Source organism: Trachurus trachurus, assembly GCF_905171665.1.
Source record: "Trachurus trachurus genome assembly, chromosome: 9".
Taxonomy (NCBI): domain Eukaryota; kingdom Metazoa; phylum Chordata; class Actinopteri; order Carangiformes; family Carangidae; genus Trachurus; species Trachurus trachurus.
The window spans coordinates 29832714-29857505 of NC_139895.1; the positions used below are offsets into that span (position 1 = coordinate 29832714).

Below are 24792 nucleotides of genomic sequence, written 5' to 3' on the forward strand. Positions count from 1 at the left end.
ATGGTGTCCTTAGATTTTTGTAATGCATGTGTCCAGCCACCAGGTGGGTGTCATTCCCACTGCTGTACATTATTGCATTAAGATAAACTACCCTGTGACTGCGTTCATGCAATATCACACTGCGAGAGAGAAGCCCTTGGGAGACCTTGTTACCACTAACTGGCTCTGGTGCAGTGTGTTACGCTCTTACACAATAGACTATAACACTCATGTTTCCTGCGGACTTAATCTGTGTTCTGCAGGTTGAGCTGTTGTGGAGTGAGGCCCTCTTCATGTTTCAGTATTTCAAACCAAAGTCACTGCCTGAGTTTGACAGCTATAAGACCAGCACAGTATCTGCGGAGTTGGCTAATCTGCTCAGGAGGTTTGCTGGCATTGCCCCCTCAAGTGACACTCCCACCCTCACCATGGAAGAAGTGGCAGCCTACATCGAGGGCATGGCAGAAAAGGTCAGTCAGTGGGCACACGCTGCATGTTCGAGCTCCAGTGAGTCATACATGCTAAACAGTGTTCTTGTTCCAGTGGTGTTCTTTTTAACTCTTGTTTTGCCTTTATGTCACCTTTAAATGGATAGTTCAACATTTTGGCATAGCCATAATCCCTATAGTCATTAGCAGTAGATTCGTTACCTTTATTTGTTGGTGCAAGCTATTTTTAGAACGGCCGAGCCAAGTTGTGAGCTGCTCAGAGCTACGCTACGGAGGCTAATGGGATTTCTTGGTTTCCCTCATCAAACGCATCAAATACACCACGCTATGAGATAATAACGGAACGTTACGTTACGAGACAGCGTTGTTTTCGAGGCAAATTCATGCAAAACAGCCGATGCGTGTTGCCGTCAGGGGTAGTTTTTCTCTGCATTTGCCTCGAAAACAACTCTGGTAACGTTCCGTTATTATCTCATCGCGTGGTGAATGTGCAGGTCACAACTTGTCGAGTTGTTGGATTGTGTATTTGATGAGTTTGATGAGGGAAACCAAGAAATCCCATTAGCCTCTGTAGCAAATAGCTCGCACCGACATTTAAAGGTAACGAACTAAGACTATAGGGCAGTGGTTCCCAACCTTTATTGGCTTGTGACCCCATTTTGACATCACAAATTTCTGGCGACCCCGCATCACGTGATTGTGGCCCTTAATCAAGATGCGCCAACTCAGATATTTTTATATGCTGCATTTTATTTGAACTCGATTCATAGTATAGACTAAGTATATAATGCAGCTGTTTAAGATAGTGTGTGGTGTTTTTTAATCATAATATTTTTATATTTTTGTCAGTATTTTTTTAATTTTTTTTATCAATTACTAGATATTTCAGGGGACCCCATTTGAATTCCAGGCGACCCCACGTGGGGTCCCGACCCCAAGGTTGAAAAACACTGCTATAAGGATTATGGCAATGGGCCAATTTGCCAAAATGTTGAACTATCCCTTTAACTTTTACCCGATTGCACTGAGAATCATGACTGTTAAGAGAAATGTTGACTTATTTTCTCTAGGCCCCATGCCTTCCTGAGGGTAGCGCTCCTGCACCTGCCATCATAAATGAGATCTACTACCTGCTGGCTGATTACCATTTCAAAAACAAGGAGCAGAGCAAAGCCATCAAGTTCTATATGCATGACATCTGTGTGTGTCCCAACAGGTAACTCATTTTTCATTCTTATTCTGTCTGTCTGTATTTTAATTGTTTTCATTCTATGTAGTGTATTGTTATTTGTGTTTTATTTATTTATTAGGGACTGCGGATGTAAATTAACTACACTGTTATAATATGGCATATTTACTATTGTACATTAATATGCACTGTCCCTATTCAAATAAAGGTATTATTATTATTTATCTACAGTAACCAAACTTTTTAACATGATTTATGCAATGAACATGATTCAATGTCCATGTGTGGAGTGCACTGACTTCACAAGTGTGTGTCTTTCCTCAGGTTTGACTCCTGGGCAGGTATGGCTTTAGCTAGGGCCAGCCGTATCCAGGACAAGCTCAACTCCAATGAGCTGAAAAGTGACGTTCCTATATGGAAACACTCCCAGGCGGTGCTTAACTGTTTTAAGAGGGCCCTGGAGATAGACACCTCCAACCTGTCCCTGTGGATCGAATACGGTACCATATCGTATGCACTGCATTCGTTTGCTTCACGGCAGCTCAAGCAGTGGCACAGCGAGCTCCCTCCAGAGGTGGTCAAACAGGTAAAGCACATGTTAATACGAACATTCACCTCGGTGCTCATCATTAGTCCCTGTCAGTTCACATTATATGTTTTTAATGTCAAGATTTTTGTGTGAGAGAGTGAAAGCCGATGTCACATTCAGTTTCTTTTGCTTGTTACTTGTGTGAATTTGTTGTAGAGTAAATTGATCTGTCGCCTTCAGCTGCATTTCTCATTAAACCTCCACTCTCTGTTTGTGTGTGTTTTCAGATGGAAGAGAGGAGAGACTCCATGTTGGAGACGGCGTTCCAGTGTTTCCAGGGGGCTTCCCGTTGTGAGGGTGACAGTGACGAAGAAGAGTGGCTCATTCACTACATGCTGGGGAAAATAGCTGAGAAACGCAAACATCCGCCAGTGGAATATCTGCAGCTTTACAAAAAGGTAAACAGCTGTGAAGACCTCAGGCCACATATTCAAGAAATTCAGTCAGTGATTCAGCTTTTGATAACAAAGTTTGGCACTGCTGAGGTGTTTGTTTGCTCTGACAGCAGGTAAAATGTGTCAGTTACTAACAAATCATTAGAAGGTGTGTTCACTGGTTTTGCAGTGCAGGATATCTTGGTAGGATTTGTACTTGACGTGCCATAAAGCCACAAAGTCAGATGTAGAAATACAAGTATATATAAAAACATCTAACATACACAGAACAACGTGAGCTGCACATTGTGTCTGTGCTTTTGAAATCAATCCATTCCTGGAAGGTCTTCATTAAACAAGGAATGCTTATGCTTTCTGCACACCATTGTTTTTAATTATCTCCAAATTTTCCCTTATGAAAACCAGATACGTTCTTAGCACTACAGTGTGTTGAGCTAAAAACCTGTGTGTGTGTTGAAGGAAAATTAAATGATATTTTCATGATGAAAAGAAGGGAAATAAAATCCTTAGCTGGATGTAGGTGTAATAATGCTTAAGCTGATTGCAGACATTTTTCTTGCGCTTGCTCTACATGGAGTTGTTTCATAATCTGCCTACAGGAAGATCATTGCCCTTCCACCCTCACAAGATGTTGTTTTCCAAGCAAGAACAATGTATGGAGTTAGTCATAGCTCTGTAGTTCTGATTAGATCAGTGGAGTCGAACCGTGGATGAAACACTGTGTCATGCGGGTCAGTGAGAACGTAGCGAACACTCACGCAAGCATACATATCAGTCATCTCCTCCTTATACCTCTCCCTCCTTCGATTTTAGGAGTTGATTTTTTGATGCCAGATGATAGTGCTGAATTGTTGATTCCCTCCTTGTATGTATTATATTTCTAGGCAGCAAACTATCTGCATGAAGAAGCTGCCAGATACCCTCGGAAAATCCATTACCATAATCCTCCTGACCTCGCCATGGAAGCCCTGGAGGTAAATGACCTGTGGCTGGCAGCTCGAGTAATATCTATCTGATATGTGTCAATTACATTCATGCGATGTTATGTAAGATGCAATCACACTTAAAGACACTGCACACATACTGTGGACCATTCAAATTCTAACTCTTCCTTATTTCCTATAGTTGCATTTCCGTTTGAGCGCCTCCATCCTAAAACTGCTGGAGGCTGTTGAGCCTCCTGATCTGGAACACGAGCGCTTGTTCGGTTTGCTGGTGGAGGCAGCCACAGGGCCGTTTGCGAGGGGTGAAGAGAAGAGTATGCCAAGCATGCCAAGGTCCCACGAAAAGTAAGCTTCAGAAACCCACCCTGGCATGAGTTATGAAAAAGGTTTTTTTTTTTTATGTTACGGCCAATCACTGATTCTGAACATTGTTCTTGATTCACTGCAGAGAGAAACCTCCCTCCATGACGGATGAAGACTTTAATTGCTCGTCAGTTTGTATAGGGAACGTCCACAGCTCATCCCTCCCGTCAGCTGCCACCCCAGGTCTGACATCCCCTCCTTACGTGGCCACGCCGTTTGACCATGATTACGCCAAACGCAAAACACTTCGACGGCAGCAGTGGCAGCAGCAGCGGCATGAAGAGCAGCAGGCTGATGGTACAGTCCCAGTCCTAGACACTGTCTCTGGGGTTGGGCTCTTTGACCTTTCTGCACTGGGACAGGAAGCCCACTGGGGAGCGCTCAGATTGCTAATCACCATGCTTAATGGCTTTGGTTTCAGTTCCAAGGATCCCCATGCATTTGGGTGATTGTGATGTGGTGAAATGGGCAATATGGCTACTGATTATTTGACTGATTTACTATGCATGACAAATCTGTGTTGAAACAAATGGTTTTCAAGATTGAGTTTTGCAGAGTGCATTAAGGCCTGTTTGTGTGAGTGTATGTGTGAGTGCGTGCAGGTGTGTGTGTGTGAAATAACATCCATTTCTATTCGCTGCTTTGTTGCTGGTGTTAATTTTCTTCCCTTACCAATCATCTTGCTCTCCTAATATGTTACAGTTGTCTTTATTGTAACTTCCTGAAGCTTATAACCTCACAGGGGGACACTTACAGTATCACTGGCTTGTTTAGATTTTAGTAGATTTCAGCCTTAATGCTGAAATCTACTGATGTGCAAGCTCAGTTGATTAAACAAAGTGGTTTGCATTTACAGAGGTCCTTGATTCTAATCAGGTTTCCCAGTAGCAGCCAAATGGTGATACAAACTGGTTACAAATTTATCAGTGGGCACCTACGTTACTATAACAGCCTGTACTTGTACAGGTAAGTTATTTAAATCAAGAAAGAGTCTACAGTGTACAGCATAGGAAAACAGACTAGCCACACACAAGCACATACCACAAACAGCATCAGAAACCATCCCAGACATCTCTACAAATGTATTAAAAATTAAAAGTTAAAATTATTTTAGTTTAATGATATTTAAACTAATGAAACAGTTTAAATTGTGAAAAGTGATAGAAGATGATCTTGGCCTATGTCAGTATTTACCTGTAGCATTACAACTGTTGATCACACTAACTTTGCCTGAAAGCAGCAAAACAATGACAATTTGGGCATTTCATGACAAGGATACTGTCTTCATGTTTGAGAACTCTACATGACTAACACAGTATTCATCCAGTACACTGTGCACCATGTTAAAACATGCACATCTTTATTTTAATGTGTTGCAGTCATAACTGTGTTTGTTTGAGTTTGAGAAGATGCTTTTCAGTATGCCTGTTAAAGTTTTAGTTGTGTTTCATAGTGAGTTAACCAAAAACCATCCTCTCTCATATTGAGTATCCTCAGAGTAAAGCAGCATGGATTAAAATGTCAGTAATTGAAAGTGTCAATAACTGTACCTGTGTAGGGTTTTTGTGAAACAGAAGCCTTAATGTTGTTTGGAGAAAACAGTCCTGGCCATTCTTTCCATATGACAAAAACAGGGACATCTGTTCACCCGCCCCATGTGTCATGTTTAGCTTGAATGTGCAAATAACGCAGCCATATTGCCCATGTTGCCAGTTTTGTCACCCTTTCCAGATTCCTTCCTACCTACCTACCTACCTACCTACCTGCCTGCTACCTCTTTGCCTGCTTGCTTTTACCACCTGCTTTGCCATGTATATGCATGTAGTTCAAATGGGGTGAATGTCTTCACAACTGGACAAAGTCAGTCTTTAATCACAATCCACTTAATTGTCTGGTGTATCATGTGGTCGCATTTATTTGGTGTGGGCTTAAGTTGACAAAAAGTCAAACTCCCTGGAGATATTTCAAACTCTTGCCTGAATCATGTGTTTGCTTTTTTTCCCACTAATTGGTTATAATTTCCAATTATGGTCAATTAGTGAGAAAATGTCAAGTCAGGAAGAATGTGGCTAGCCTATTATTGCTGTTCAACCAGAAAATACCCCACCATGCACATGTTTGCTTGTAGGTGTCCAGTCTCTCTGGCTTGAGTCCTGCTTAAAGCACATCACGGTGGTAAGACTGTAGGGCCAGATTCAGACATGCATCGATCAAATCATTATGGGAGAAGATAGTCCTGTTATGATCTCCTGTTCATCAAATACATCTTAGAAATTCTCCTGGATTTGTACCATGGCTTTTCTTTATGTTGCCTCTCTATTGACATTTAAACAGGAGATCCGTCATTGGGCAAAATAACAGAAGCCAAGGTGATTTTTTTCCCCCTCTTCTGAGGTTATGAACACAAGTTTAAGTGTATTTGCCACATTCCTGCAGAAGCAACTCTAGGCTTTATTTACTGATCATATCACAGTGAAAGTTATTTCAGGCTGCAGGGGGAATATAGATTTTTGAGAAAAACTGAACTCTGCCAAACTGTTGAAATGGTATCGAAACGCATGCACTGCACATTTTGTGTGGTCTCAGAAATAGATGCGTGTCTGAATCAGGTTCTACAGATTCAAGGGAGTGGCATTAAATCTCTGCTCCTTTGTCAAGAAAAGGTAAATGATTTTTGAAGGCAATTGCAGATTATTTCTTAACAAGTTTGGAGGTGCAGTTTTGCTTGATAATATTTTAAAACCAGCTCCCCATATCTCCAACAGCCTCACCAGAGTTTGACCATGATTACTGCCTGCCCAGGTCTTCAATGTGGCTGGCTTCCCTGAATGGTACTGATCTTCAAACCCACCAGACTCTTTAAGAGGCTATGTTTTTAATCCAAAGTGAAGTGTATTCTCATAGGAACTACTGAATACACAGTTCATACAAATCTTATTGTACCACAGTAACTTTGCTGTTAACTTGTGATTGTGATTTTTATTAAGTCCCATGTGTGCATTATTCTCTGAAATAACAAAAACTGTTGCCCCCTTGATTCTGTTATTTACAGTTCTCTGCCAAGGACCATTTATTTTTGCTGACACTGCCCAAAATGGCATTTAAGAGGAATGCTGGCATTTTGGTTTTGGACCACTTACAAAAACAAACTGTATTGTCTTTTTGAACATGAGTCATTAGTAATGGACTATTAAGTATTTGTGGCTCATGACCTATTTTTTGTTCCATAATTATCTTTTATTACCCCCTGCCCCCCAACACATGTACACTTACACATATATATATTATTACAATTTGGAATTTTGGGCATTTCTAAGCAAGTCACCAACCAATAGTGACACAAGAGGCCTACACAGTGAGCTATACATTTTAAAGTTACACATTTTGGATTACTGGTGAAAATCGTACTTGCTTAATGAAAGATGATCCCATTTGAAATTTTAAGTTTACAGATTTTTTTAACGTAAACCCAACTTTTTGGAAAGAAAAGTTATGTATATTTATCCATAATATTCCAAAGGATTTTTTTTTTCTCTGTATCTGTGACATTGCATTTGGCTGCCTGACCCATGTTGTTTCTTGTTGTTTTGGCAGAGCGCAGTCAGGACAGTGAGGTGGTGATGCTCTCTGATTCCAACTCCACCCAGGATGCCTTCACAGACCCCACCAGCTCACAAGACAGCAGCCACAAACCTGCCTCTGGGAAAGTCAGTTCATTGTCATCAGAAAGTACAACCCCGGTGAAGGATGGGCAACAAGCATCTGAGGACACGGCTACACGAGGATTCATCCAAAGTGGTGACTTGTTTTCATGCTTCACAATAAGCAGTCAGAAAGTCATATTTGATATGAACTTGCAGATGAAGTTCTGTGATAAATCAAATGTTTAACTGTTCATATAAAACTCTAATCCATTTAGACAAACAATTTTTACATTCTGTCTCTCTGTTTCATGTATGCTTCCTTATCCTTTCACAAAAATGGCTACATGTAATAAACATCTCTCATCTTCACACTTCATCCACCTGAGCATGCACAGGATGACTTGCACACCCTTTCCTCCTCCTGAACTGCTCTATATCTCTGACGTGTTCCGTGTGATGCACAGGCTTTTTAATATTTGAATGTGTCTTAACTCCAGCATCCCATGGAGAGCACACGGGCATCCAGACTGAAGAGAAACTTATTCAGGAAGCGGTAGATTCTGTGGTGGTGATCATCCCTGAGACTTCAACCCCCAAGGCCTCTGCGGACCCCTTTCCTCTTCTTGTCCCGGCCACCCCTCCGAAGTCAGCCCCCGCCCAACAGGCTGCTTCTCAGACCCCAGGCAGTGAGGTTAAGAGGAAGCCAGAGCCCCCAGCCGAGGTGATCGAGGTGCCCAAGGCCCTGCCTGCAGATTGTGTAGACCAGAGGCGCATGCTGGTGGAAATGTGCAACCGCGCTCTGTTCCTCTGCCTCGGCCGCTTCCCTCAGCACTACAAGAGTCTCTATCGCCTGGCCTTCTTCTACACCAACAGCAAGTCTCACCAGGTCAGTCCAGCCCTGTTAACTGGCGGTTCTAGTCCACTCTCATTGCATTTCAAAGGTCAAGTCATCCATTAAACCAAAGCCGTACACCTACAATCAGTATCCCTCCGCCATTAACGGTGACTTTTAGAGAATATGAGTGCCACTGAAGATTCCCTGTTATTTCCTCAGAAGACACATGCATTGTCTATTTCAGTAGCAATAAAGTGTATCAGAGCTTGGATGGCCATTACGTATTTCTGTCTTGGATTTTTCTCAGGGGGCCTGTGCGCTCTGCAGTGATGCACGAGTTGCTGAAACAGCTTGTGTTGGCTATGAGGCTCTGTGGGCAGAGGTGTGTGTGGGTGGTAGCACAGTGCACTCTCAGCCAGTTTGGCACAGGGAGATTGCGTTGAGCTTTACTGTGGTGGCATCCTTCTGTCAGCACTCTGTTTGTCGAGCCTTTTGAAATTGGCCTATGTTTCTACTCTACTCTGCGCCGTGAGGGTGAATTGAGCCTGTAAAGGTCCAAGCTCACATTTTAAAATGCTCATTTGACCTCAGCGTGCAGTCTTAGCAGCACCATTGACTTTATGGCTCACACGGATAGTGTCTTCTTCATTCTCTTTGTTCTACATTATATTCTATCAGCAGTCACAAGCGCAAAAATCAGTTCAAGTAAGTAATTTCCATGAGACACAATTAAATGCAGAATAATTTTTGATTGAGGCTCAGACAGTTGGGGAGGTTTCCCTCAGTTTTTGCCTCCAGTGGTGTTTTCAGCAGCCTGCCTGGATGAAAGCCAGCGCTCTCTGGCAGTGAGATGATGACACAGTCGCTTGATGCGATCCTGTTGACTTCAGTTGCTTCCTCGCAACCTGACAGATCCAGTGTTAAAAGCCTCTGTGTTCCTTTTGTTCTCAGGACAAACGCTCTACTCACATCTGACTGGCCATCTTTATCCCCGCTCCAGAGATGGAGGGAGAGGGACCCTGTAATTTCATGCTATGGACTAGTGGTATTGTCAGAGATAACATGAAGTGGCGTTAGTTAGCTATCGTTTGAAACAGGGTATTTTGTGTAGACATGGATTTGTGAGTCATCCCACTGCAAAAGGAGGTCTGCATTTTCCTGATTGTAAATGAGTGTCATGCTATCCTTTTTTCAGCAGAAATTAAATTCTGCATCTGTCAGTCTCCTCTGGCGAAGGAGGGAAGTCCTCTGGGTTTTTTCCCCTAGGGATTCTGTTGTGATGTGTATGTAAAAATGTACATTCAAATTATATGTGTTTTTTCTCATTTATTTATTTATTTCCTGACACAGAACCTACAGTGGGCCCGTGATGTGTTGCTAGGAAGCAGTGTCCCATGGCAACAGCTGAAGCACATGCCAGCACAAGGACTTTTCTGTGAAAGAAACAAGACAAACCTGTTCAATGTAAGTCAGACATCAACATGCCTACATGTGTTTTTTCTGCTTTGCATCAGGGATGTCACGATTACAGATTTCCTTGGTACGATTATTGTCAGAGAATTTATCACGATATTACGATAATCACGATAATTAATTATGCGTTAATTGATTTCACAACACTATGAAGGTGTCGGTGAATGAGAAAAGAGAAAATTAATTTCCAACACCCAGTTGAGCTTTATTTGGGCTGTGTCATGTCAACTGTCAAAATATAATTACCTTCCTAGTCATATGACTCACTATTTGTATTTATATATTTAAGTATCTATTTATATAGGACCGATCATTAATCCCCCAGGAGAATTGTTTAAATTATTTAAGTCATGAATTGTCATCTATACCAAATGTTAAATTTATGCACTTAACTATGGTTCCGTCATTATATTTCCTGACGGTATTCATGAAACATTACGATCAGTTAACCGTAGCACTTAATATCACAATTAATTGTGTAACCGAGTAATTGTGACATCCCTACTTTGCATATATCATTATGTTATCACACATTGCTCAATACCTCTCTTGACACCTGTCATCACTGTATTTATTGGCAATTTTATAATTGTTAAGATTTCATTAACATTATTCACATGAGACAGAAGTAAGAGAAAATTTTTGACTGAATTGGCTCAGGGCCTAAAGCAGTTATGTTTAATAAATTCATCATTTCTAATGTAACTCCATATTGTAATGTAAGTGCAGTTCCTTTAAATGGGAACTTTGCAAGATTTGCACTTTAATTAAACATCTTCAGTAATTTTGTTTTGGTTAAAGGGATAGTTCACCCTAGAATGATATTTCGCTCATTATCTACTCACCCTCATGTTGACTAAGGGCTGGAAGAAGTTTCGGAGCCCACCGTCCCTTCTCTGAGTTACAGGGGGTCTTAGCGTAGCAGTGCATTTCAATGCCACGGTAGCAAAGGGACACCAGAGCTCTTCGTAAAAAAACACACACAAAAAAACATCCAAATACCTCCATGATGCTCGTATGTAATGTCCGTCTTGTGCTGAAGCCCCAAATTGCGGAATTGTCCCGAAAAAAATTAAATAAGTCCACATTCCAAGCATGTTTGTAGCATTAGCTCCCAGTGTTGTTGTCCGGTCTTCCGCTGTCAGCAAGAGCACATGAGAGCACTGAGACCGACTCGAGTCTCAGTGCGAACATTGCGCATGCGCGCTGGCAGCGGAAGACCGGACAACAACACTGGGAGCTAATGCTACAAACATGCTTGGAATGTGGACTTATTTAATTTTTTTCGGGACAATTCCGCAATTTGGGGCTTCAGCACAAGACGGACATTACATACGAGCATCATGGAGGTATTTGGATGTTTTTTTGTGTGTGTTTTTTTTTACGAAGAGCTCTGGTGTCCCTTTGCTACCGTGGCATTGAAATGCACTGCTACGCTAAGACCCCCTGTAACTCAGAGAAGGGACGGTGGGCTCCGAAACTTCTTCCAGCCCTTAGTCAACATGAGGGTGAGTAGATAATGAGCGAAATATCATTCTAGGGTGAACTATCCCTTTAAGTGACTTGTTATGGGGAGAATGGAGGCTCTCTGCCCTCCACCTCGGGTCTCTTGGTCAAAAACCAAGTTTGCAAGATCAGCACCTCCGACCCGGTGTCCTAGATCTTGTCTCGCAAGAAACATAGAATGCTTTGCTGCACTACGACACAAACACTCCCGATTACATCCGTAATCTTAACGTTACCCACCTTGGTAGACATCGCTCCATGGATTGCCTTCTCGCCGGCTTTGTTGGAAACAAATGCGCATGGCCAGGAGGGGAGGAAGGAGGGTAAGCGGTAAAAAGACGACCAAAACAGAGACAAAAGTGACCAGGGAACAGACTAGTTCCCCTATAAGAGAAAAGCTCTACAGCCACAGATGTATCATAATTAAGTTTAATTTTCTATCAGGTCTCTGGTTTAGACCAATACCAGAATTAATATACAGTGCCACCACCTCAGATCTGTAGTACCTCCTGTGTTTGAGGCCTGCTCAGACCAGCTATTAACATCCATCTCAGGTGAGGTCATCACAAGTGGACAGCTTGAAGTACAGGTGTGAACATACCTAATGTAGCTATGATGCATTGACACATTGACACATCTGAGATGGAACATCACAACTGCAGGTCGTGTGGGCAACATGTGGCGAATGCAAATGTGTCTCGGGCTACACTGAAGGACCGCCCACTGACACACTCTGCTGCAGTCTAATTTGTCCTGCCATGTTTTCATAATGAACCAAAGATGTCTTATGGCTAAAACCTTATTGCACTGTAGAGCTGGGATGTCAGCCTTCCTGAATATTAACTCTGAAGGACAAAACGATGCTGAGTCAGTTTTAAGACTGACCTGATGGACTTAACAAGAGCAATGACAAGAGTGTTCTTAAATGTTAACAAAAGAAAACATTCTATTGTACTTAGGATAATTTTCTCTCATGTTCTATGTTAATGTCGAAATCGTTTACTTCTTGGTTTCATCGTTGTGACATTATAAAGTTTTGGTATATATCATCGTTAATGTGGCATCAGAGTAGCCTAAAATAAAAATCGGAGGTGTAGGTGACTAATACTCTCTCTGTTTGCTGTGCATGAATGTTTGCTATACTACTCCTATGTTTACACTTTACATACATATCATCTACATAATTCAATGGAATACACAAAATCAATAATATCCAAAAACATGGAAATCTACTTGCAAGTGCTGCTATAATGGAGTCGCACAGTGTGAGGTTGTTGAATAATCTGCCTTTCAGAATTACAAGGCCTCTGTTGGGTTCCGGCAGAGGAGATTACTGTCTCAACCTGTCATCTGTTTTGCATTTCAATTTATTTACTTCTCTCCACTTGACGCTGATAATGTCTTTTCAGTGCTTGGCTTCTTAATTTGTTCCATGAGCGATTTGTCAAGGCCTAAATGCTCTTGTTTTTCTGTTACAGAGCAGCTCATACAGTTAGAATGTCACATCACATTAGCACTTCATATCACTCAACTGTCAGGGCAGATTTTGTCGGTGTACATTATTTCGTATATGTAGGCTGCAGAGTGGAACGTGGACTCCAGAAAGCTGGTGGTAACAGACTGTAGAAGTGATGTGGGCCAGGTCTGAGCTGGAGGAGAGCTCTGCAGCGCTCTGGCTCCCACTGGGTTCTCACAGAGCCCCTTCTGGAGGCAAACCTGCCACCCTGACATGCCAACTGTTGGAGCTTTACCGTTCCCTGCAAACCAAGTCCTCTTTCTCTACCATAGGACAATGCAAACCTTTGTAGAAAATTCACCAAACATGCCTGTTTTCAGAAAGTTTATGAGTTCGGGGCTGTTAATACTGCACATCAGTACACTACATTATTATTTTAACATCGTCAGCCTCGAGAGTAAGAGTGGATAAGAGCCTTCATCAGGTATGGGTTTTTTTCTCAAATCTAGTTGGAGAGAAAGTTGTTCAGCACCCAGTTTTCTGCCAGGTGGGTGTTGTCTCTGGACCAGAATCTTTCAATCCAGCTTCTCTAACCTGCACACACATTTGACCCTTATTATTATAATTGTTAGATGTTGACCACATGAGTAGCCAGGAGTTGGCACGAATGTGAATGCATTGATCACATCAAACATACGTACAGATGTTACTGGTTCAAATTTGCGGACTTCACGCGTGGTCCACGCGAGACGGCACAAGACTCATGCATTTTTTTTCTTTGGCGAGACAAGAGGTTTTAATGAAAAGCCTCAATGTGCCAAAACAACCGCCAGGTGGCATCTGTGAGAACGGAGGACGACAGGCGGATGACTCAGTGATCTGTGCAGTAATCCACAGCTTAAACTCTAGGCTATTAAACTAGAACTAACTACTGTATACACTGCCTAAATCACAGAAACTATTGTAATATGATAAAGCCTGTCTTGCTTTATGACTTGATGATTATGTATCACATATCGCCGCGATTAGGAGTGGCGCTGTTCATGATACAGAATACAAGAGGATGAAAGGAGAACTAGCTGCAGACAGTAAATAATATAGTAGCCTAGTTTTTCAATGACAAAATGTAACGACGGCAGCTACAGTAGACTATAGCCCACGTCTCACTCTCTTTTTTCGGTCATCTGTCTCGTCATCTCCAAAATGTGTTTTTAAAATGAGCCAACTACAGTACTGTGCAGTAGTGCCGCAGATTTCTCACTCCGCACCTTGTTTGAGAGTGCAGCTGGATGATTTCTTGTGAATGAACGGGTCTGTGTCACTTTGGGGCTGGGCGATAAAACATAGGATAAATAACTTTCCCTCGATAGAAGACGCGGCCGATACAAAGTGACACCGTCAGCCATGCAGCCGGCCTGGACTTTTTATTTTTAATTATGAAGGATCATCTGCGCAAGGCAAAGATGATAGCATCAACAAAACACGGCGTAACACACGCGGCTGTATGGGACAGGCTTTTATTTAATTCAGAACAAACCGCTTAGCAAAAATGGAAAATATAGTCTATAATAATTAATTGATCTGTTGTTTGGCCACTGTTTGAAAATAACCCGAATTATGAGCAAATAATCTGATCCAGAACAGCAGTCATAATCAGACTTCTTCTAAATAAACCTAAACATTAAATAACTGGGTCAGGTCGGACCATGGGGTTATTTTTTCTCTTCTTCTTCACAGGAGAAGAGGAGGTGCGCTGCGCTCACGGACGCGTTGATGTTTTGTGATTTATCTGCTGCCTTGACTCTGCCCTTTATACATGTGCGTTCAGATTAACAATAAGACAAGCCATGGTTGAGTTTATTGAGTTTTAGCTGCTCAATCTCATTGTTTCAAAGAAAATGGATTGATTTTTATAACGAAATGAAACGAAAACAATATTATATTGATACATTGTTGTAAAAAAAATCCAAAAGAAACGAAAATGAACTAAAGAAAATAACTTTCACACACACACATTAAAACAGTGCGATTGGTTGAAAGCTGATAATTAGCCATGTGCTTATAAGCTGATTGGCCGAAACCAAGAACAAAGCCGCGTGAATGGCCAATCGCCATGTGTTAACATTTCCATATTCCGCACATTCTGTGACAAACTGTAAACTGTTTTCTTGTCTGTAACAACATCTATTGCACGTCTGTCCGTCCTGGGTGAGGGATCCCTCCTCTGTTGCTCACCCTGAGGTTTCTCCTGTTTTTCCCTGTTAAAAGGGTTTCCATGGAGTTTTTCCTCAGTCGATGTGAGGGTCTAAGGACAGAGGATGTTGCTACGATGCCATGTGAAGCCCTTTGAGACAAACTGTTTGTAAAAACGGGCTATACAAATAAAATTGCCTTGCCTTAACGGCCGACATGTAAATCAGCTGTTTCGATGGGCGTTATATGAATAGAGATGTTAATGTGGTACTTTGCACATAGCCTCCTCTTCTCCTGTGAAGAAGAAGAGAAAAAATAACCCCATGGTCCGACCTGACCCAGTTATTTAATGTTTAGGTTTATTTAGAAGAAGTCTGATTATGACTGCTGTTCTGGATCAGATTATTTGCTCATAATTCGGGTTATTTTCAAACAGTGGCCAAACAACAGATCAATTAATTATTATAGACTATATTTTCCATTTTTGCTAAGCGGTTTGTTCTGAATTAAATAAAAGCCTGTCCCATACAGCCGCGTGTGTTACGCCGTGTTTTGTTGATGCTATCATCTTTGCCTTGCGTAGATGATCCTTCATAATTAAAAATAAAAAGTCCAGGCCGGCTGCATGGCTGACGGTGTCACTTTGTATCGGCCGCGTCTTCTATCGAGGGAAAGTTATTTATCCTATGTTTTATCGCCCAGCCCCAAAGTGACACAGACCCGTTCATTCACAAGAAATCATCCAGCTGCACTCTCAAACAAGGTGCGGAGTGAGAAATCTGCGGCACTACTGCACAGTACTGTAGTTGGCTCATTTTAAAAACACATTTTGGAGATGACGAGACAGATGACCGAAAAAAGAGAGTGAGACGTGGGCTATAGTCTACTGTAGCTGCCGTCGTTACATTTTGTCATTGAAAAACGAGGCTACTATATTATTTACTGTCTGCAGCTAGTTCTCCTTTCATCCTCTTGTATTCTGTATCATGAACAGCGCCACTCCTAATCGCGGCTATCAGGCTGTCAGCATTGTCCCCAAAACGTCTGAGCAGTATTTAGTACGGTGCTGCCACCTAGAGGAAAACAGTTGTGGTGAAAAGTCACGCGATCACGCGATCCTGCAGTGCAGGACAAACCCCGCAAATTTGAACCAGTAACATCTGTATGGGTTGACAAACTTCACCTTGATGTCAAGGAGACTTGACTGTCAGCAGAATCCCCACCTCACTGAGCCTGATGGTGAATACTGACTTCCCTAATGTAGGTCATGATGGCCTACTTTTCCTCCATGCTTTGGCTGGGTTATATTAACTGGGACCTACAGTATATAACCGATATACTGCTGTTTATAAATGATCCACATGAGTTTGTGTTGCATAATTTATGGATGTGGTTGTCAGTACGAGTACTTTGTAGGAGGACCAGCTTCCTTTTACACTGATGATAAACTAATAATAGGCACACTGGGTTAATAAAGTTAATGTAGATGAAGTGAGGTTGATACTTGAAGAGACAGACGTGGGACATGTAATGAATATTGTATTATGTTATTGTACAGTCTATGGTGATACTGAGGAAGTGGCTTTGGCTATTTGACGTTATAAATGATGGCATATTATGTTCATAATCCTGTCCAGTGTGTGCTTTAAGAAGGCTTAGACTCTCCTTGCTCTGCTCCCTGCTTTAGTTATTGTTGTAAAGCTATACATCCATTGTTGTTTACAATGGAATTATCAACACAATTATTGGCTTTAAGAATATAAGGCTGAATCTAATGTTGTTGGTCATATTGCTGTCATACTGCCAAAGCCTCTAACGGCTAAGGCTAGAGTTCAGACAGACTACTGTGGAGTGATCGTGAGGAGTCCCCGTGCACTCACTCAGGCACAGCGTTACCTCCTCCCTTCACACCGCACACAATACTCTTGCTTACATATTCTTCCACCCACTCACACGTTGTTCACTCTCTACGAAGCTCCAGAGAAAATGGATGTCCTTGTTGCTACATTTCAGACAAACGTAAATCCATTCTGGTCTTGTAACTTTTCGTGGAACACGTTTTGCACTGATGGTGTCTATTCAGAACAAGCTTTCATGTTTGATTTGACTGCTTTAACGCAACTTTGCTTGTAGGTAGGGCTCGGCGTCTCATTATATTAGGTCAGGAAATCTTCTGGGGAGCTTTTACACTTGCATTACGTGCCTTTTTGTGATGCATGACTCAAACATTTGTGTGTTCAGCTGTGCAATTTGCTGTAGGTGGAGCTCCACTCAACCTGTTTTTTTTTCTGTTGTTTTTTTCTCTCCCTTCGGGGAGGAGTATTGGCCCAATGAATACATTTTACAGAAGTTGATATTTTGATTTGCATGTTGGAGGGTTAACCCTGACTGCCAGTTTGTTTTCCATTGGCTTCTTCTGCTCTGTGTTCGACTGAGCTTGACATTTTTCAGCCGTTGTTTTTTTTTTTTTTTTTTCCTTCACTCACACAACAGGAAGCAGGAAAAACAAGGTGTGTTTGCTTAGTATGTTTATGGTGACCAGCAGGAGAGACACGACCAGAGTTGAAAGAGAGGAAAGGAAGAAGGTGAGGGCTGTTGTTGCGACACTGCTGCCTGAGGAAAATACCTTATGTGTGAACACCACAATCTTATCTGTTCTTCAGCCTGTGTCTTTTGTAGTTAATGAAGGCTTTATCTATGCAAACCTGTGTTTTTTCCCTCAGGTTTTTTTTGTGTGGTTCTTTTCCATCCTCCTTGCCATCCTCTTCATACATCCCACTACACTGGCATTGCTGCGCTGAGTTCATTTTTCAGCCAGTTAATGTTCTCTAGCTCTTTTCCTGTTGCTCCGTCTTCAGGGTGATCACGCTCTACCCCTCCCCCTGGCTTTTTATTCGCTCTGCTCATCTCCTCTCTCTGTTGCACTCGCTCTGTTTCCTCATTACTCTCTCTCACTCCTCTGTTTGTGTGTGTATTGTGTGGGTGTGCACTAATGGGCGGGAGTTTCTCCGCTCGCCTCCGATTGGCTGGCAGAAGCCAACAACGATTGGCTGCGTGCTGTGTATAGTGCGAGAGAAAGCAAGGGAGGCGTGGGGAGGGGAGGGGGGTGGGAGAAAGAACTCCAGCGAGCTGGGGTCAGGGGAGAGCGGAGATGGAGTGCGTGGGTGTTTTTGTTTTGAGATGGCTGTGTTTGAGAGCAGGAGAGGAACGAGTCAGCTTGTCTGTCAGTGGCATAGTGAGCTTATAGGCCCTGACTCCAGAGCTGCTTCTTCTCTTGCCAAGGCATCTGCCATTCTCCTCTTCTATTCCTGTCCTCCCGTGTGCAGCTGTGCTTCCCTCTTCTTCTCCTCTCCCGCTGCTGTCGCTGCCCTAGCACCCAAATGCAGCCCACCCTTTGCTCTGAGAGCGTGAACCTTTTTCAGGGTGGAGGCGCTGCTAGGGCTGCTGGTGCTGCTATCGCCAGCAGGAAACTGTCCAAAAGAATACTAACACGGGTCCTGTGGAGTAGCTTTCTTTGGTGATGGTGAGTCGCTTCCTCTCTTTACTTCAGACTTTAACTGATCGAGCACAAGTTCAGCTGGTTTTCGAGTGAGCCGAGTTGTTGTTGTTGTACTTGGAGTGGCACTCATCGCTACAATACTGCACATTGAAAGAGTTCCTTTTGAGGGTTGTTCTGATGTTTGCTTGGTACTGTAGGTTCCTACTGCTCTGGGGATTAAATGTTATTGCACCCACCTAGCAGATAGTGGCAACAAAAGTGAGTAACAAGCCATCGGTGACAGTGACTTTAAAGTTGTATACAATTGTGAAATTCTAGTTGCATGAAAGACGCAGCAGCGGCTGCTGGTTGCTTCAACAGTTTATGCAACTTTCCTGCGATGCAAATTTCGGGCCAGAAACTTTCCTGTCACTGGTGGCATGTTAGGACTTGAGCAGATGAAGTAGGTGAGACAAAGAGTTGATGTTTCTCCTGCAACAGCCAGTACCGGTATGTTGTTTTGACACAATAAGAAGTAATCAGACAATCTGAATGTAGTACATGCTTTCCATTGTCTTTTTTCTTTATCCCTTTGTAATACCAACTTATTGTGATAACTTTATGATGATGCTTGTCCACTGACTATCTTCCCTCCTTTTATTCTCTACAAACAAACAAAGAAATTCTTGAACCTGGGGGTTTCTCTTGTTGTATATTTATCTCTTGTTCAACCCTTTGTTTTTTTTGTGCATCTTAATCTCTGTCTGGTTCTTGCGTGATGTATTGGCCACATCTGTGCCAAAGCTGTTGCTCCAGATATCAAGCAGTGATCATATTTTTTCAGTCATTTAAAAAAAAGGAGGGGGGTGGGGGGGTTGCTTAAAATCATTGCATTTAAGTCTTACAAATCTGCTTTAGCTGTTGTGCTACAGCATAATCTGTATAAAGCCATGGCTCTGGTTTCCCTAAACAGATTTGTTGTGGTTGGATGGTAGTCTGATGAAGAATAACTCTCCTCCATTAGAGATGTCTTCCTAAGTGAGCCGAGCTCACCCCCGTACTTGTCCCACTCTTGTTGGAGGCTTTTGGTAATCTGTGCATTGAAAGGTTAAAACCCTCCCAAGCCCTGTCTGTTTGCATCATCATATAATAATAATAATCTTCTGATTTTCACAGGCATTGGAGCCATACGCTCGGTCCTCAGAACCACTGGCTCCAAATTGGGGTCATTCCACGTTCTTAAATTGGATCCAGTAACATAATTGAAGTGATTCATGTATATATTATTTTAGAAATGGATTTTAAGAAGTGCATTTCAACAAAAAAACCTTGCTATCCCCCTTGAAACATCTTTGAGTGAGAACTTGGGGAAGGGAAGGGAGGTTTGGAGTTCCCAGGGTCACACTTTCTCAGTGAGCAGGCTCTAAGTCCATGCTCAGGAATGCGTTTTGTTTTGGTTTATTTATCCTCTCTCTCTCTCCTGCTTTCTTCCTCTCCAGTGGCTTTGAAAATGTCATCTGATAATGTGGTTCTGTCTATTAGGAGGAGCATCAGCCTCCCCGGTGCCTTCAGCGGCTGATAGAGCCATCTCATTTGTTTTGTTCCGATCTGATACGGTCATCTTCGTTCTGTTTCTCACACATTTTCCGACGCTGCAGCCGTACTCTGTGCCATGTGCTTTGTGGCTGCACATAGCCCGGCCACCATCTGCACTCGCATCAGTAGCTTCAGAGTGCAGAACCTGGCCTCGCCCTCACCTGCTGAGAGGACATGTGCTCGCTGAAAAAGGTGGACTTTTCCATCAAAAAAACATCTCATCATGCGTCCTGCAAACGAGGACTGCTTGTTGGCAGCCGGTCTGCTGGTCTGTTGCATTGCTTGGACAGAGCTGACCACTAATGAGGCTGCCTATCATGTGTGCCCAGAGAGAACCCCACGCCCCCCCCATCCCTCCCTCCTTTCCCACCTCCTACATGGCCAGCCAGTTCGCGAGATCTCTCTTGCAGCCTCTCCATACCCTCATTAGGGATCTCTGCTTTGAATGCCATGAAACTCACACTAATTTCTCTACTTATTTTTCTTTCTGTTTTGTTTGTTTGTCTTATTGTTTCTGTGTGGCATCCCCTCCATATGCCTTCGAAAGCTTAGCGTAGCAACAGAGCATAGCAATGAAAATGTAAACGTTCAGGAATGAACACATTGGCTTTTTTGCTCTTTGTTGTATGTGTAACCAGGTAACTGGACTGTTCCTCCGTTTGGCCTTCTTGTCCAGTTGAGATTTGTAACTGTAGTACCATGTTTTGAACCAGTGTTTGAACCGCAGTTTTTAGAAAATACATTTTTCCTATGTGTTGGTTGCACAGTCTAACTCCTAATTGTCCTTCTTCCTTATTTTCCCCCTCAACTTTTCCAGGGCATCTGGCGTATTCCAGTAGATGAGATTGATCGCCCAGGAAGTTTTGCATCTCATATGAACCGATCCATTGTTCTCTTGCTGGAGGTGCTGTCTCAGCTTAAGGATCACGACACTCTGCTGAAAGTCTCTTTCATGCTGCAGAGAACCCCTGACCAGGGAAAGTAAGGACCAGTGTCGCATGATACTGCTGTTTCTGTTCCGTATTATGCATTTGTTCCATGACTTCTCACCTCGCTTCTTTCTCATCCATGAAGGAAGTATTTACGGGATGTTGATCGCCAGGTTCTGGCCAAGAGAGCATTTTTCCTCACTGTAAAAGTCCTGGAGGACAATCTGAACAGTCTCACTGGGGTAAGGAAACACAACTCGTTGTAGACACGCACACTAAGAGCCGAGCAGCGCTCAGTGTGTTAGACGTCTGGCATGCACCCACTTCATGTTTTGACAGGTTCTGTTCTCTTTCAGGTGTCTGAGCAGCTTCTCAAAGCGCCTGCGTCCTCAATGGGGGAGATGACCACAACTGACACATCCAACAGGCCCAGTTCAGAGGACAGCAAGCATGCACTGCCAAAGAAGCCTGGGCTCACCGAGGGAGTCTGCGCCACCGACGCAGGACCCAGGGAGGCCTCACAGGCACAGCTCACCACACCACTACCATCCACAGATAAAGGGAGTAAGGTTCAGGAGGGCTACCCTGGGAAGGTTGAGACTGCAGGGAGCGAGGAGCACAAAACGGGGCCAGAGGAACCCATGGAGCTGGACACCAGCCACTGGAGGAAGCCCTCTATTACCACAGATTCTCAGGGCAACCAAACGGAGGCTGAGACTTCCCTGAGCGCCGCCGCGGAGCCTCAGCCAAAAGTGACTGACAGCAGCCGGACAGCAGAGTTATCTCTGGAGGAGCTAAGTATCAGTTCCAGGCAGCAGCAGCAGCCTCAAGCATCAGCCCCTAAAGTCAGTCTGGCAGCGAGCGGGGCTGATCAGGGTTTACTACGAAGGCCAAACAGGAAAAGGAAGCTTCTGGAGGACATCGAGTCCGGAAAAACCCTCCTGCTTGATGCCTACAGGGTGTGGCAGCAAGGCCAGAAAGTCATGACCTACGACCTGGCACGCATTGAGAAGATCATGTCAGAGACGTATATGCTCATAAAACAGGTATACTTCTTCAAGATGTGTCACACCAGATGGGGCATATGTGCTGTCTGCATACACATAACAATATTGTTTTAAATATATGTGCTGCCAATACAATATAGTGTTGTTTTTTTGCAAAGTCATACATGCTTGTCATGAGCCCGCCTAAAATAATTTTGACTTGAGAAACCCCTTTTCTAACTGAATTAGAAACACAACACCCACTGTAGAAAAGGGACTTTCCCTCTTTCAAACACAGCCGCACATCCAGCACAAATAATGTGGTTTTGCTTTGACTGTCAGTAACCCACATTCGACCTCTGTGACTTTGGTCTCTGCTGGTAGTTGTGAAACAAGTTGCTGACTCTAAATGCAGCCCCTACTGGGTATTTTAAAGATAAATAATAGTTTTTTAAATCTTGTTGCAGATAAGTGAGGAGCAGTGGATCAGTCACAGTTGATTCATTAAATTGAGCTTGTGAACTTTATGCATCTAACCACTGCAGTCACGTAATTTAGAAATTGCAGTTATTGGCACAGAGATTTAATTCAAAAGCAAGTGCTGAATCATTTTAGTGTCGATGTCAGCCAGTTTTTGCTCCCAAATGAAACGGTGAAAGCCCTGTTAATGTAATGGTGAGATCTGGTGCCAAAGAGTAAAAATGTGTAGTGGCATAGTGCCATTGCAGGGGCAAAGGTCTGACACAATCTGTATTATAAGATTATTGCAAAGTTTTAGGCCTTATATCTTCTAAGCATATATGTTTTGAAAACTTTATATTATACATTTCATATTATACATTTTCTAATGATGTACTACTGCCCATAGTTTAAAGACGAGGCAGGAAGAGGTTGGTCGAAAATCATTACATTAACCTTTTCCTGTGAAGGAATTGTCAAAGAAGTTTCTCCACAGCAAAAGTTCCTCAGTTGTTGAAATGAAGTCCAACTTCAGTGGTTTCTCTGGCACTGATGATGTAGTTGCACAGCAGCCCACATCAGCTTGTATAGCCATATTGAGCTGAAGATCAATGCTGGCCCTAGAGAAGCTGCAATGTCACTGGCTGTGTAATGCCAAAGAGCTGTAGTTGGAGTGGGAGGGCGGTAGGCGAGGGACAGCAGAGGAGGAGAAATCCAAAGAGATTGGGCAGCAGTTGTTTTGTTTTTTTTAGGTACTTGGGTTAAGTTGTTTTTCTGTGTTCTTCAAGAGAAAGCAAAGTGAATATTTTCCCAGGCGCACCCTGAGATAGAGTAACCAGAATAAGCCCTGACATGATTCCTACTGTACAACCAGATGAGTTATGCAATTAATATGTTTGGACATCTTCCAGAAGCATCTTCGGTGTGCGTGTGTGTGTGTGTGTGTGCATCTACTTGCACAAACAGCAGATGCTTTGTGGTTTTGTGGTCGGTTGCATTGCACAGCTGCACACACATTGCACCTTAAATCTGTACCATGCATCATTTTCATTTTTTTGTTTATGTCTATGCAGTCTGATGTTTTTCTTTATTTCACATCTCTGTTAACGTGGTAAAAAAAAAAAATTCAAGGAGCCACTAAATTGTGTGTTCTACATAGACACAGCATTTCCTGCCATCATCATTGCCAGTATTTTCGACCTGAAGTGAAGCATAAAAGCTACTCAGTTTTATCCATAAAGAAGCTCAATTGCATATCATCGCGCCACCAGCCCTTCCCGCATTTTTATGGCCCAAAGCATCGCCTCAGCATGTGTTCAAATCACTCGGGGGTGTTAATGACAGCAAAGCAGCTCCTCCATCTCTGAAAAATCACGTTTGTCCTCCAAACTGAGCCCCTTTTTTGGGACTAACGAGAAAAACTAATTCAAATACAAAATACTATTGAATGCAGTGTGCCCTGTCCTGTGAGTGGTTCCATTTTAGAGAGAGATGTGATGGAGATGTCCTGTTGTATTGTAATCACTATGTGACATTTAGAAAACACCATGGGCAAGTGTGTGTGTGTGTGTGGGGGGGGGGGGTTGAAAGGGAAAGTTTGCAGTGGGTTAGAATGAGCTGAAAGCAGAGGGGCCGTCCTCTGTGACGCACCCAAGCTTGACTCAGTCCATTTAACAATCGGAATAATGTGAAATGTGGAATGAGGCTGCTGTAAAACCCCTCCCTGTGGGGGTCCCTGAACCGCTGCACACAACAAGCTGCTGGAGAGAACATAACAGCTGTGTGAACAAGATTACTGCTAAATGTACAATGTTGTGCCGTAGCTCAGCTCGCCAGCACTCACACACCCACTCATTGAACAGGGGCCTTAATGTGAGTCTTTCTTCACTGCTGCTACGATCAGAGGGAGAGGCTCGGAGGAAAATCCCACTTGCTCTCAGACAGAATCGGAAGAATTTGTTGTTGGTATGGCAGCAGCGTGGGGATGTAACATGGTATATATCATAGGCGAGGTCGCCTTAGAAACGTGTGATCAATTTGCAGCTGCACACGTGCTGCACCAGTGTTGATTGAGTTTTTTTTTTCTGAAATAAAAGATTGTGAAAATATTGAAGGCTGTGGGTTATATAACCCACAGGCATATGAGGATAATTATGTTGCTGTGCCTTAATGCCCTTGTGTTCTGCATGTTCTCTCTCCAGGTTGATGAGGATGTAGCTTTGGAGCAAGCTGTGAAGTTCTGCCAGGTACAGTTGGCCACTTCTGCCCAAAGACAGGTAAGGCAATGTCTGTCTCCCTCCTGTGCATTTATGTATTTACAGTTCAATGA

The 24792-nt window shown here is 43.0% G+C and overlaps 1 protein-coding gene across 1 annotated transcript in view; it reads left to right on the plus strand.

Annotated features, from left to right (window-relative positions):
* cabin1 (calcineurin binding protein 1) overlaps positions 1-24792 on the plus strand; it is a 42071-nt gene that overhangs the window by 7463 nt on the left and 9816 nt on the right. The window contains exons 21-35 of the mRNA XM_083979361.1: positions 243-449; positions 1499-1644; positions 1942-2203; positions 2434-2604; positions 3486-3575; positions 3727-3890; positions 3994-4205; positions 6674-6739; positions 7503-7706; positions 8050-8438; positions 9738-9851; positions 20907-21070; positions 21164-21260; positions 21375-22064; positions 24665-24739. Of these exons, the coding sequence (XP_083835487.1) occupies positions 243-449; positions 1499-1644; positions 1942-2203; positions 2434-2604; positions 3486-3575; positions 3727-3890; positions 3994-4205; positions 6674-6739; positions 7503-7706; positions 8050-8438; positions 9738-9851; positions 20907-21070; positions 21164-21260; positions 21375-22064; positions 24665-24739 (3051 nt within the window). The remainder of the gene's footprint in view (positions 1-242; positions 450-1498; positions 1645-1941; positions 2204-2433; positions 2605-3485; positions 3576-3726; positions 3891-3993; positions 4206-6673; positions 6740-7502; positions 7707-8049; positions 8439-9737; positions 9852-20906; positions 21071-21163; positions 21261-21374; positions 22065-24664; positions 24740-24792) is intronic.